The sequence below is a fragment of the Geospiza fortis genome, unplaced genomic scaffold, assembly GCF_000277835.1.
Source record: "Geospiza fortis unplaced genomic scaffold, GeoFor_1.0 scaffold110, whole genome shotgun sequence".
NCBI lineage: Eukaryota > Metazoa > Chordata > Aves > Passeriformes > Thraupidae > Geospiza > Geospiza fortis.
In genome coordinates, this window is record NW_005054593.1 from 370,443 (window position 1) to 384,402 (window position 13,960).

Sequence of the window (13,960 nt, forward strand, 5' to 3'; positions counted from 1 at the left end):
TATAATATAATAAAATAATAAATCAAGCCTTTTGAAACACAGAGTCAGATGCTGGTCTCTTCCCTCACACTCAGGCCCCTGTGAGCACTGTCACAGCTCTGTGTGGGTGTGAGGTGATGCCAGAGCTCCAGGCAGGGACCAGCCTTGCTCCTGAGAGCCCCAGAGTGCAGGTGTGGCTGGAGAGCAGCTGCCTGGGGCAGGAGGGATGACTCCAGCACTGCCCTTCCTGCCAGCACTGCAGGCTTCCTCCAAACCATCAAAGCTTCCCCTGCTGCCCTCCTCGGGGTCAGGAAGGAAGCTGGGAGATGACAGGGACCCAGCCCTGGTGAGGTGTGGCCCTGAGTCACCAGAGCTCCCCAGGCAGGGTGGCCCTGGCTGCTTCCAGGGAGCAGGAAAGGATGGACCTTGGAGGACCTTGGAGGAATGAAGCAAAGGAGGGAAATGTTGGGGAAGGAAGATGGGGATCTGGGAAGAAAAGGCATGAACGTGGGCCAGGCTGTGTCCTTGAGAACACAGGATATTCCACTTGGGAATATCCCCCCATCACTGAAGGAATAACCACTGAATTCAGGAAAAAAATGGGGGTTTTAATGTCCCCCCATCAGTGAAGGAATAACCATGGAATTCAGGGGGAAAAAATGGGTGTTTCAATGTCCAGTTGGGAATATCCCTCCATCACTGAAGGAATAACCATGGAATTCAGGAAAAAATGGGGGTTTTAATATCCCCCCCATCACTGAAGGAATAATCACAGAATTCAGGAGAAAAAGGGGGTTTTAATATCCCCCCCATCATTGAAGGAATAACCATGGAATTCAGGAAAAAATGGGTTTTTAATGTCCAGTTGGGAATATCCTCCTTAGAGAACAAGGATACCTAAGAGGTATTAACACCTTTTATTAATAAAAGGTGTGACAGAACAAAGCACCTCGTGCTTCTGAGACTGGCTAGGAGTACTTGGAGTCTCCTCCTGCTTCTGCCACCACCTCCTCAGGGTGCTCTGAGTGTTCTGGGCATCTTTGCAAACTGCCTGCTGTGTTTTTGCACCTCCCTTTTCTGTGACCAAGCAGAACCAGGGGTGCCTTTCCCTGGCTGGGCTGTGTGTGGTAGCCCAGCAGGGGCTGGCTCTGGGGTTTTTAGGTGCCAGGGCAGCTGAGAGGGCAGCAGGAGAGGTGGGTTAGTGAGGCAGAAAGCTGTGGCACGGGGGGTTAGATCCTCTCAGGCTGCAGGCAGAATTACCCGTACCAAGTGTTTCCTCGGTCGCTTGGAAGGAGGAAAATTCCCATGACCGTGGGTTGAAATTGGCTGTAAAAACAAGAGCATCCAGTTCAGCAGTGGGCTCCTGACGAGGCTGTGCCTGGCACTGCTCTAGGAAAGGTCCCCACCGAGCTGGGAGCAGCCCCAGAGCAGAAATCAGGGCCCAGGCAGCAGAGTGGAGCCTGGGTTTTACCCCTGGGTGATGGGGAATGGGGAACAGAGAGAGAAAAGCTCTCCTCCTGCAGTGAGCAGAGCTCCCAGTGCCACAGAGCTGCAGGTTTGGGTTTGGGTACTCAATGTGAGAGCTCTGCAGGCAGAGCTTGGGGTTCAGAGCTCCACAAACAGCAGGACAGGAACATTTCCCTGCCCTGTGTGTGTCCAGGACAAGAACATTTCCCTGCCCTTTGTGTGTACAGAACAGGAACATTTCCCTGCCCTGTGCACCAGGACAGAAACATTTCCCTGCCCTGTGTGTGCACCAGGACAGGAACATTTCCCAGGACAGGAACATTTCCCTGCCCTGTGCCAGGTGAGTGCTCCAGGCTCCCACCAGGACACAGACTGGTGTGTAGGGGAGGCAGTAAAGCCCTTTGAGCACCCAGTAAAGCAAAAAGAAGGATCCTTGGAGCTGCTCTGCTGCCATCCTGTGGGCTGCTTCTCTGTTTCTGTATGCACAATTCTCTCTCCGTGTGCCTGAGTCCCTCCTACTCTTCATTCAAAGATGATTTTTCCAACCTCCTCCTGGCTTTGGCCAAACTGTTTGACACAACAGGAGAAGAAACTTAGTGGGAGAGGACAGAAAGGAGCGTGGAGCAGCTGGACAGATTGTTCCTCTGTCTTTGGGGCAGTGTTCAAAGTGTTTTATGCCCCTCTGCCTCGTCCTGTCATGCCTGCAAGGAAATATTGGAGCATAGAACAGTTTGGGTTGGAAAGGATCTTAAAAACCATCTCATTCCAGCCCCTGCCATGGCAGGGACACCTGGTTGCTCCAAGCCCTGTCCAACCTGGCCTTGGACACTTCTGGGGATCCAGGGGCAGCCACAGCTGCTCTGTGCTAGGGCCTCACCACCCTCACAGGAAGAATTTCTTCCTAATATCCCATCTAAACCTCCTCTCTTTCAGCTTGAAGCCATTTCCTATGAAACTCAGGAGCAGTGGAAGTCTTGAATTTAAGCAGGGTTTAAACCCAGAAGGTTCAGCTGGAATCCAAGCAGTTCCCCAGTCTGGGCTGCTGTAATTAGCACAGAGCATTCCTCAGTCCAGCAAACAGAATTTCCACTGTGGCCTGGGGCAGAATCTGCAGTGACCCAGCCTGAGAACAGGGCGTGTAGCAAAGCTGCCATGAGATATTGAAGGATTCCAAGGGTGTGACACAATGCAGAGGGTGGCCCTCGTTTTTCCCTCCTGTTTTTTGGGATTCTTGAACAAAGATGCAATCAGCTGCACTGCTGGACTTGGCTGCCACAGGGACAGGGCACAGAGAGCTCAGGAGGGTTCACTGATGATGGTGCATTATTCATGGGGTGATCCTTGGCCAGCCAGCCTGCAAGCCAAGTGGGTCACGTCTCCTGCTTTGCCTACTGATCCATCCTGCTCTCTAATTCCCTCCTAGAATGGTTCCAGCAGCTGGATCCTCCCTGAGCCCTGGCCCTGCTCAATCCCCATCCAGCACAGGCTCTGGGTGCAATCCTGGATCACCTGGATCCTCCCTGAGCCCTTTCTCTGCTCCATCCCCATCCAGCACAAGCTCTGGGTGTAATCTTAGATCACCTGGATCCTCCCTGAGCCCTTTCTCTGCTCAATCCCCATCCAGCACAGGCTCTGGGTGCAATCCTGGATCAGCTGGATCCCTTCTTTTTCGCCTTCCTTTTTGCCAGGCTGGGCACTGTCCCCATCCCCGGGGATGACACTGCCTGGTGTTCCTCCCTGCCACAGCCCTTTAATGCCTTCAGGGCTGTTTCCACCTGAAAGCTCCACATTTTGGGTAGAGATAAGCTCAGCTTGTGCTGTGTTAGAATTGATTTTCAAGCTTCCCTCAGGGTTGGAAAGTTTTGGGTGCAGGGCTGAGTCTCAGCAGAACTTCCCTGAGAGCACAGGGCCTGCAAACCCTGAGGAAGGAGAGCAGAAAAACAAACCCAACTCTAAAAAAATCACCTGACAGCACAGGGCCTGGGGAAGGAGAGCAGAAAAACAAACCCAACTCTAAAATGTGCCCTTGAACTTGGGAAGAGCCCTGCTGGCACAGAAATGGCAATGCCAGCCCTGCTGCAAACATCCTCAGGGAGCTGCCAGGCGTGGGCTGAGGGCAGAAAAGGGCAAATTGGCAAGCCAGACAAAGGGCTCAGTGTTGGGGTCTGGGTTATCCTCAGGAAACACCAGCACAGGGCAGGAATGTGCCCTCAGGGAGGGTCCCTGCTGCCATGTCCCTGTCCCTGCCCAGAGCAGCAGCTGGAAACACCTGGCAAACCCGGGCAGGGCTGAAATTTGGTCCCTTGTTTGGTGCCACCCTTGCTGTTCTTTTGTTCCTCACCCTGCCTGGGCTTTCAGCACGCTCAGCTCCTTGCTCTGCGTGCCAGTTTGGGAATGCCAACTGAGATTTTAGAGCTGGGTGTGTTGGAAACGTTGGTTCACTCCAAATATTCACCCTGCAGTGGCCACACTACAAGTGGGACAAGCAAATCACCAGGGCTCTTGTCAGAGCTCACAGAGGAGATTCAGACTCCTGGTTTTAGTGTTTTTTTTAAGGACACATTCCTTGCTTCTTCTGTCCTTTCACTGTTAGGAAAAATTATGTTTGGTGGTGAAAGTAAAATCTTAATGCAGCTTTCACTTGATAGCACAGAGAGATAAGCTTTGGGTGGAGAAAAACACTGATTTTATCCTGGAAACCCATGTCAAAACTCCCCTGTATTCACTCTTGGATAGAGTTCAGCTATTCCAGCTCTTCCCCATAAAATTGAGAACCTTTTCTGCCTGCTTTGAGGCAAAAGCTCTGTGACTGGAGAGAAAACGTGCAGAGGGATGGATCTGAGATGTGGAAAAGAGTAAATTTTGGGCTGGGTCATGTGAAGTTCCTTTCCTGAGGTGGAAGGCAGCCTGCCCAGCTGTGGGATGCCCTCCTTACCTTTGGGAGACAGGAACATGGAGAATCTCTTCAGGTTGTCAGGCTGGTTCCACTCGTAGTTGTTCATCATGAACCGGTGATCCCCTGGGGAGGGAGAGCAGGGCATGAATCACAGGATCACTGAATTAATCACTGAATTAATCACTGAATTAATCACAGAATCACAGAGACACAGAGACACAGAGTCACAGAATTGCAGAATCACAGAATCAGAGTCGCAGAATCACAGAGTCATAGAATCACAGAATCACAGAATCACTGAATCATAAAATCACAGAATCACAGAATTGCAGAATCACAGAATCAGAGTCGCAGAATCACAGAATCAGAATCACAGAATCACAGAATTGCAGAATCACAGAGACACACAATCACAGAATAATGAGGTTGGAAGAGACCTCTAAGATCATCGAGTCCAACCCATGCCCTAACACCTCACCCAGACTGTAGCACCCAGTGCCATGGCCAGTCTTTGTTAAACACATCCAGAGATGGTGATTCCACCACCTCCCTGGGAAGAGCATTCCAGTGCTTTATTATTCTTTTGGTGAAAAAATTCTTCCTAATATCCAACCTGTACCTTCCCTGCTGTAGCTTGAGCCTGTGTCCTCTGGCTCTGTCAGAGACCAACCCCACGTGTCTGCAGCCTCCCTTCAGGGAGTTGTAGAGAGTAACAAGGGCACCTCTGAGCCTCCTCTTCTCCAGGCTGAGCACCCCCAGCTCCCTCAGTGGTTCCTCACAGGGTTTGTGTTCCCAGCCCCTCTCCAGCCTTGTGTTTGAGCATCTCAACGTCCTTCCCAAGCTGAAGGGCCAGAGCTGGACACGGCACTCAGGGTTTGGCCTCCCCAGTGCCCAGCACAGGGGCACAATGACCTCCCTGCTCCTGCTGGCCACGCCATTCCTGACCCAGGCCAGGAGCCCTTGTCCTCCTTGGCCACCTGGGCACTCTGCTGGCTCACGCTCAGCCTGCTGTCAACCAGCACCCCCAGGGCCAGGGAGCACGGGGATGCACTTTGGGGGTCTTCAATCCCCCTGGGGCATCTTTGCCTGGGAGCTAAAGCAGTTCTGGAGCTGGCCAGGGTCTAAAATAAAAGGTTCCTTCAGAGGCAGAGCCCAGGTGAAGCATCCAACCTCACAGCAAACACAGGATCTTTTCAATCCAGAGGGACTTGAGGGTTGAGGCATTTTTTTTACCAAATTGATGTTGTGTGGCTAAAAATGACTCCAAAAGTTTGAGTTTGGCTCCTTTTGTGTGCTCACCCTGAGCACAGGGCTGACTGATGGAGAACTGCCACTCTTGAAAGCTCCAGAAATCACTTCTGGGAGGGTTACATGGGTTGGCTTCTCCAGTTTTTAGAGGGAGATGCTACAGCTGAGCTGCAAACAGCTCTAAACTCTTGGGCAAGGGTGGTTGGTTCTGGTTTCATGGATCAAACTTACTCCTACATAGCCTGGGTTTGGGTTTCTGACGCTGATTCACAGGAAATGAGGCTTTATCACTGCACTTGCTCATAAAAACATTCTTTGGAGGCCTCTACAAGCCTATTGTTCTCTGCAAGGAATAAATTCAGTTTTCGTGTTTAAATAGCTCCACTCTTTGATTCTCAAGTCACTGAACAAACTTTTCTTTTATTTCTCCCATTTCTTTCAGTGCTATTTAAGCTCCCTGATTATTTGTCTCCTCACCACACAGGTACCTGTTATGACAACTAAAAGGACATGGATTCCCTTTGGAGTCTGCTATTAAGCAGCTTTCATTCCATTAATATAATATTTCTTCCTGGGAAGTTTTTTTACAGTGGAAGATCAAGCCAGCTGCAAATGAATTTGTTGCAGTGACTCAGGGGGAGTCTGAGTTAATAACTCCACAGTTCCTTAATGGATTTAATTCCCTGGCAGCCACTGGATGCAGAGTGCTGCCCTCTTTCATCTCTAACCGTGGCTTGGAGAAGGGAGAGCTCTGAAGCTCCTGGGACTCACCATAAATAACATTTCCTAACTTTTCATTAGGGCAGAGTCCAAGCTGAGTCCCTGGTAAAGCTCCTGGAAGCACCCAGGTTTCTGGCAGGAGTTAAAAATGGTTTTGCCGCTTGGATTCTGTGAATTTCACATAGAAACGAGGGCTTCCGGCATCTATAACATGGAGGAGACCCCAATTAAAATAATCAAGAAATAATCAGGCTTTATCCTGAGCTACCAGAAATAAGTGGCTGCAGAACCTTGCTGGGTTTTAAAAAATGCCCAAGGAAAATGCTCCAGGGTTGGCAAAACCCAGCCCAGCAGATGGAAATTCTGCACAGCTTCAGGTGAACAAAGAAAGAAAAATGCACAGAAGTGATTTTTGCATCTGTTTGTCATCTATTGATATGGAATTATTGTCAAATTTCTTGGTAAGTGTGGAGCATGTGGAGTGTTGGGAATTTATATAGGAATGTTGCAGTGATGGAAGATAAATAATGTTCAATTTCTGGTGCTACTTTAAAGGCAGGGAGAGTTTTAAAACCTGCATCTAGCTGTGCATCCTGAGCACTCTGGATCCCTGACCTTCTGAAAGGTTGGTCCAGAAGGATCTGGTCCATTTAATTCATGTCTGATGGAGAATGATGGCTCTGTAATTATTAATACAGGAGGGGTCTCCAGTAAATACTGTGAATTTGAGTGAATTATCAGCGATTTTGCAGATCTGCAGCAGAGTTCCTCAGCTCCTGTGTTGCATGAGCTGTCCTTGAGGTTATTCCTGCACCTTTTGGCCTCCCACATCCTCCTGGAATAGCAGGGTGCCACTTATCCTCATGCCACTCGCTGCTGTCCTGGTATTGGGCTTCCTCAGTGGCTGGGAGATTACATCCAGGTGAGATAACCAGGTGAGATCACCACTCATTGGCATCCCTGCTATCCCTGGAGAACCATCCAGGTGAGATAACCACTCATCCCTGCTGTCCTTGGATAACCATCCAGGTGAGATCACCACTCATTGGCATCCCTGCTATCCCTGGAGAACCATCCAGGTGAGATAACCACTGATTCCCATCCCTGCTATCCCTGGAGAACCATCCAGGTGAGATCACGACTCATCCCTGCTCTCCTGGAGAACCATCCAGGTGAGATAACCACTGATTCCCATCCCTGCTATCCCAGGATAACCATCCAGGTGAGGTAACCTCTCATCCCTGCTGTCCTTGGAGAACCATCCAGGTGAGATCACCACTCATTGGCGCTGCCAGAGGTCATCCCCTGGGATTAGGCAACGTGCCCAGGGTTACAAAGGTCTGGGAAGTGCAGCACAGCCCCATTGTGGTGCCCTGTCCTGATCTCAGGTGTGAGCCTGATGCAAGACAAGTCCTTTATTCACAGCTAATTGTGAGGAAGTGGGTTATAGAGTTAAAAGATTGGTTTTGCTGATGTGGTGGTGGCTGTGACCTCTCTGTTCACCTTAAAGATCACCTTAAACACCACTGAGGTGTGGGGAACAGCCTGGGTCAGGGCAGGCTGGAAAGCTGTCCCAAGTGGAACAGGGAATATTATCAGAGTCATTCCAGCTCAAGTTATAGCTGAACACCCAAATGGAGCCATTTTTTACTTGGAAAATTACATTTTCAAATATTTCCTTCTCAGTGGCAGGCGCTTGCAGAGTATTTCAGTGCTGAAACCCTGCACTTGCAATATTTGATGTCACACCAGCAAACTCCATGTGCTGACTGAGTGTACAAATGGGGTTTCAAACTTGCCATCCCACATTTCACCTGTGTGAATTCACCCTCCACTGAGCTGCCTCAGCAGATCTGTGCAGTTTCCCCTCCTGAAAAATGTCCTGCTAAACTTCCCTGCTCCAGCCTGGCACAGGGCAGGAGGGAAGGGTGGCTGCTCTTGAGTCCACACAGGAGATGGCTGAACCCATTAAATCCTAAACATGAGACCCTGAAATGAACCAAAAATCAGGGAAGTGGGGCCAGTTTGGTGTCCTGTATGGGATATCCTAAATCCCTGGCAGTTCAGCTGATTCCATCCCCACACAGCAGTGGCAGAATAACTCTGATATTCCAGAATTCACATTCTAATAACTCTCATCTTCCAGAATTCATTCCAGCTACAGGATTTGCTTCTCCCACTTTCCCCCCAGGTCTTTGCTTGCTTTCTTCCTCACCAGGAGTGCTCACCATCCTCACCAGCCCTGACCCTGCCCTCCAGGGAAGCAGGGAGGGGAATTTTTGGGGTGTTTTACCGTTCTCCATGTGGTTCCTCTCGATGAAGTTGCGGCCCAGGTCTGCCTTGCAGATCTTCTCCACGTGCCTCATGCAGACATTGAGGAGATCATCCCTGAGCAGCCCCATGGATGGGCTCATGCTCTCCCCTTCCAGCAGCACGCTGTAGGTTGGGAGGGATGGAGGGGGCACGTAATTCCTCATCAGAGCCCCAAATTCCTGCCAGAGAAAGGGATGGCATTAATGAGGAGCATAAAGGTGTGGAGGATGAATGGGAGGGAGCTGGTTGGGGTTGGAATCCAAAAGTAGAAAGGTGTCACAGACACGTTTTATGAAAAATCCTTTCCTTAGATTTTTTCTCCTGAGAAGCTGAGAGGCCTCAGGAACAAAATGTGAAAAATGGTTGTCTGCTGCTGTGGAATGCAACAGGTGGATCTGTCATTGGTCTCGTGTGGTTGTTTCTAATTAATGGCCAATCACAGCCCAGCTGTCCGGACTGCCTTGGTCAGTCACAAGTCTTTGTTATCATTTTTCTTTTTCTATTCTTAGCCAGCCTTCTGATGAAATCCTTTCTTCTATTCTTTTAGTATAGTTTTAATATAATATATATCATAAAATAATAAATCAGCCTTCTGAAACATGGAGTCAACATTCTCATCTCTTCCCTCATCCTGAGACCCCTGTGAACACGGTCACAGAAAGGGAAGCAGGGAAGGTGGGCAGGGAGATGTTCTCTCCATGGTCTGCAGCAATCCATAAAAACCAAAGGCATGTCCAAGTCCACTCCTCACCCACCAGAGCAGAGACAGCTCCAAATGTCCCTGGATGGGAACTGGGGGAGGTTCACATTGGGGCACACAAAGCACAGAGTGCTTTGGACCTGATTAGCACAGAGATCTGATAATTAGCATGCCTTGGAAAGAACAAGCAGAGCTTTGAGGATGGAATCAAGACTGGCTGACAGGAAAAGAAGAATCAACTTCTGCAAGCAAGAGATGTTGCAGAGTGTAGAAGTTTGTTTATGTGATGATTAACACAATTATTGTAGTAAAAAATTGCCAGCCTAGAATAGTATTTAAGCACATCTAGTCCATGATAAATTTGGATTCTGATCATCACTCAGTCTCTCACCATTGCTGATAGTTCACACATGGATTGTCCTTGGGACAAATCCCATCCTCACTAGTACAAAGAGAAGGGAAATGAGGGTATATAATAATATATAAGCACATGTAGTCCGCAAAAAATTTGGATTCTGATCATCACCCAGTCTTTCACCACTGCTGATAGTTCACACATCTCACACTTCTCTGGGCTTGTCTTTGGGACAAATCCCAAAGTTCTCACAGGGACAAAGGGAAGGGAAATGAGGTCTGTGTCACCTGCAGGAAGAGCACGGAGTCGCTGATCTGGTGGATCTGCTCCCTGTTCTCCTTGTCCTCCCGCAGCAGCTTCGCCCTCTCCTCCAGCTCATCCACGATTTCCTTCACGTTCTCCGAGGCAATCTTCTCCCTCTGATCCAGGGCAGCCTTCACCTCATCCCTCTGCCTCTCCAGGTCACGGATCAGCTCCTTGAAGTGCTGGTCCACCGTGGCTTTCTCGTTGGTGGTGTAATTCTAGGTGGGGAAGGGGCACAGAGAGGAGGCAGCGGGAAAGGAGCAAGAAATAATTAAAATTCACTGAGTTCTTTGCTAACAGAGAGACACAGAGGGGGGATAAATCCAAGGATTCAGCATTTAGAGTATGGAAACTCCAGCTAGGCAAGTCTCAGCTGTGCCAAGAGAAGCAATACCTGTTCCTGCAATATTCACATGGATGCAATCCAAAAGGGCCGCTGCCTTCCCAGCAGTAAGAGCAGATCTCCAATTTCAATTCATGCACTCACAGGTGACATTTAAAAACACGCTGTCACCTTCTAAATCAGGGCTCTGGCTCCTGCATTATTTGAGGACCAAATTCCCACCATTTCAAAGGATGAAAGGTGCTGAAACTCTTTTTACAAGCCTGACCTCGAGGTGCCTCTGAAATATTCCTCAGAAGGACTGGGGATGTAACTATATTGAGAGTCAGAATTTCTAGGTCAGGTTTCCAATAATAATGATAATAATAATAATAATAGTAATAATAAAGGAGATGAAAAGCAGAGCTGGTGAGCCAATGTGCTTGCACCACATAAAAGGGAGAAGAATGGCTTTGCCTGTTAATATTATGCAAATTTTCTGGGGTGTCTCCAACTTGTGCTTTCACTGCTTTATTCAGTTAGGCTATAAATGAAAAAAATAATACTATGACTCTATTCCAACCCTTACCACGGTGCAAGAATTACAAAGGAGCCCTCTGTCAGCATGGAAATAAGCTGTTCCACCATAAATAAGATGTTTGCGTGGGTAAATTCATCTGCTCCTGCTGTCTTATCTCAGTTTGGGCAACCCAGAGCCCTCCTGCAGGTTATTCGTGGATTTTGTTTCTAAATCTGCCTGGCTACTGGTGATGGAAGGGCCATAAAGGACCTAAAAAAGGAGCCAGAGCAGGGAGGTGCCTTGGTTTTGTATCAGGGCTGCATCTCCCCGCAGGGAATGTCGCAAGATGACTTCAGTGGGAGTTGTTGTTTCCAAGGTTTGGCTTGGAGTTTGGGGATGAGATAAAGGCTGGGGAAGGGATGGAGTGAGGAAGGGATGGAGGGATGTGGGAGAGGAAGGGAGCAGGAATTGGGGCTGACAGGAGGGAGAGGGGAACTGGACCCCTCGAACGCACCTTGATGCGGTCCCTCTCCTTCTGCCACTTGTCCACCTCATCCTCCACCTCGATGATCTTCAGCTGCAGCTGCTCCTTCTGCAGAGACAGCTCGGTCTGTGGGGAGAGCAGAAGGGAGGAGGTGAGAGGAGAGGGAGCCTGGTGAGCTGGGGCTGAGGGTGGCCCCTTCCACCAGCCCCAGCCTGCCCTGCTGTGTCACTCTTGCACCGAGAATGACACAGGTGAGAGGCAGGACTGCAGAAAGAGCAAAGAAGGTTTTATTCAGGAGAACCGCATGGTTTTTATAGAGTGATACCATACATTCTGTTTGACTGGCTGCTTAACAAAAACACCTTCCTCACACACCATCCAAAGTAGAACACCACCACCCGCAGATTGTTTGTACTTAACAAGTTACACATCCTCACAACTCCCTGAAAGTTCTCACAAGCCACTGCGAGAAACCCTTGCTGTTTCTCTCTCTCTCTCTCTGTCCCACGGCATCCTGTCCGAGGGTGAGGTTGTGATGCTCATTGTTGTATCCCCATTTGTGTGTTCTGTTTATGCTGGATATCATGTTCTGTGCCTCCAAGACTGGCTCTGAAGAGCGAATGTTTTGTTTGGGTTTTCTTATCAGCCTGGCAAGACACAGAGACAGGGCAGTACATAGTGCTGCTTTTGCTTTTTGCTTTGCTCTTGCTCTTGCTTCTGCTCACTAGTTAGTTTAGCTAAGCAGTCCAAATTTTCCCTGGACTGTTTCTCCTTTCCCTTTTTTGGACCTACTCGAACCTGCTCTGGACTGGGACCTGGGAACACCGAGAGTTTGCACCTTGTGCATGCAGCAGCTGCCCCAGCACAGGATGGACTGAGAACAGAGCAACCACCCCCAAGAGAGACTTTCTGAATTTGTCGTCTTTTTCAGAGCTGTGACAGAGTGTTGTCACCTGGTGTTGCTCATTTTGTGTGCTGGGGGGTGCTTTGCCTGTTGAATAAACAGGTTCTTTCCACTTCTCTCCGAGGAATCCTTCCTGAACAGATTGGTGTGGGTTTGCTTTCTGGAGGGGCCCCCTTTTGGAGGTTTTCTCCCAAATTTGCCCTAAACCAGGACACAAATCCACACTGCTGTGCTGAGCAGAGCAGCAGGGAGGTCCAGCTGGCATCACGTGCTGCCAGCGGGCACCGACCCAGCAGATTCAGCTCCCTCAGCAAAGCAGCAGCACCCACCTCCCAGGCTGTCTTTAATCACATGGGAGTCATGAGCTGCAGGGGAAGGGAGCTGTTTCAAAATTCAGCTGTGTGTGCAGAGCAGGGCCCAGCCCAGGGTGTGCCTGTGCAGCAATAACAGTTTTCATGTAATTACGGAATGACGTTTGACGAGTGTTGCAACAAGAGGATGATGCCTCCGGCAGGAATTCTGTTTAGACAGGATTGTGGATTAATTTGCTCTGAATTGAGAGCTTTCATGTAGCGATGGAGCTGGGGAATGCTTGGAAATAAAAAATTGAAAAGAGAAAAAAAAAAAGCCACAAAAGGAGGAGGGAAGAGGTGTAGTCAACTTGCTGGGCTGAGATCAGCAATTTCACTGGGATCATTTGCATTTTGTTGTGCAGTGGCTTCCCAGAGAAGCTCAGAGCTGAGACCTGCACAGGAATTTGTGGCAGTGCAGACCATGCACTGTTTCCCTGGGTCAACCCTGGACCTGGATGTTGTCAAAGCTTTGCCCTGTTAACTCCAGCAATCCCTCCCTGGGTCGTTCCCATTCTCCACCCCTGCCCCACAGATCCTGCCCCAGCCTTTGCTGGGACATTTCTGCATTTCATGTGTGTGCAGGTTGGTCTCAGCCGTGGCTGGAGGCAATCTGGCTGTGGGACACCCAGCCCAGAGCTGCTGAGGAATTTCAGAGCTGGCAGAAATTCCGTGTTCTGTCATGTCAGGAGAGTCCTGAGAACCTGCTGGTCATGTGGGACTGTCTGCAAAATCATTAAATTAACCCAAACCACTGAAATTCAGGCCAACAATTAGAGGCATGGATGGATAAATCCACTCTCACACTCCAGCTGTCCATCCAAGAATGCAGTGGAACATGAAAAGCTGGGGTTTTATTGCTCGGAGTTTGAGGGTTCTCAGTTCTGCACTGGAAATGAAGAGCAGGGAAGGAGCTGTGAACCAGCCCAGACAGGAGCTCTTGTCCTGATGCCAGCCAAGTGTCTGAGCAGCCTCTGGAGCTGGAATCCAGCACAGCTGCTCTGAGAGCCAACAGCCCCAGCTGTTCCAACTCAGAAAATCTCTGTTTGTGGAGGGACAATGACTGGATGGTGGTTTTGTTGCCTTATAAAACACAGGAAAAGTGGGCAGAAAAAAGGGAAGTGTGCTCAGAGGTGTCTCAGGGCATCCTCACATTGTTTTTTAGGAGTTAGGAGAACACTGGCTTTCTAAATATTGCTCACACGCCCTCAGCAGTGGCCTGAACGCTGCCATGAGCTGATTCTCACCCTCTGCAGGGGCTCAGGGCACACAGGGAAGGGTTTTGTGGCACAGCTTCACCAGGAAACCCACACTGGCTTCCAGATGAGAAAATCTGCCCCGCTACTGACGGAAAGAACAAAGAGAGGAGTTTGATCCCGTAATTTTCACATTTTCAAGA

At 49.4% G+C, this 13,960-nt stretch overlaps 1 protein-coding gene across 2 annotated transcripts in view; it reads right to left on the bottom strand.

The window, feature by feature from the left end:
* The window catches only part of TRIM29 (tripartite motif containing 29), a 26,393-nt gene that overhangs the window by 6,065 nt on the left and 6,368 nt on the right, over window positions 1–13,960 (bottom strand). Inside the window, exons 2-6 of one of the 2 annotated variants that reach the window (XM_014310823.2) lie at window positions 11,338–11,433; window positions 9,966–10,199; window positions 8,604–8,802; window positions 4,382–4,465; window positions 1,246–1,305 (exon numbers count right to left, since the gene is read on the bottom strand). In XM_014310823.2, the coding sequence (XP_014166298.1) occupies window positions 1,246–1,305; window positions 4,382–4,465; window positions 8,604–8,802; window positions 9,966–10,199; window positions 11,338–11,433 (673 nt within the window). The remainder of the gene's footprint in view (window positions 1–1,245; window positions 1,306–4,381; window positions 4,466–8,603; window positions 8,803–9,965; window positions 10,200–11,337; window positions 11,434–13,960) is intronic. The other variant, XM_031064454.1, reaches the window with a different exon arrangement.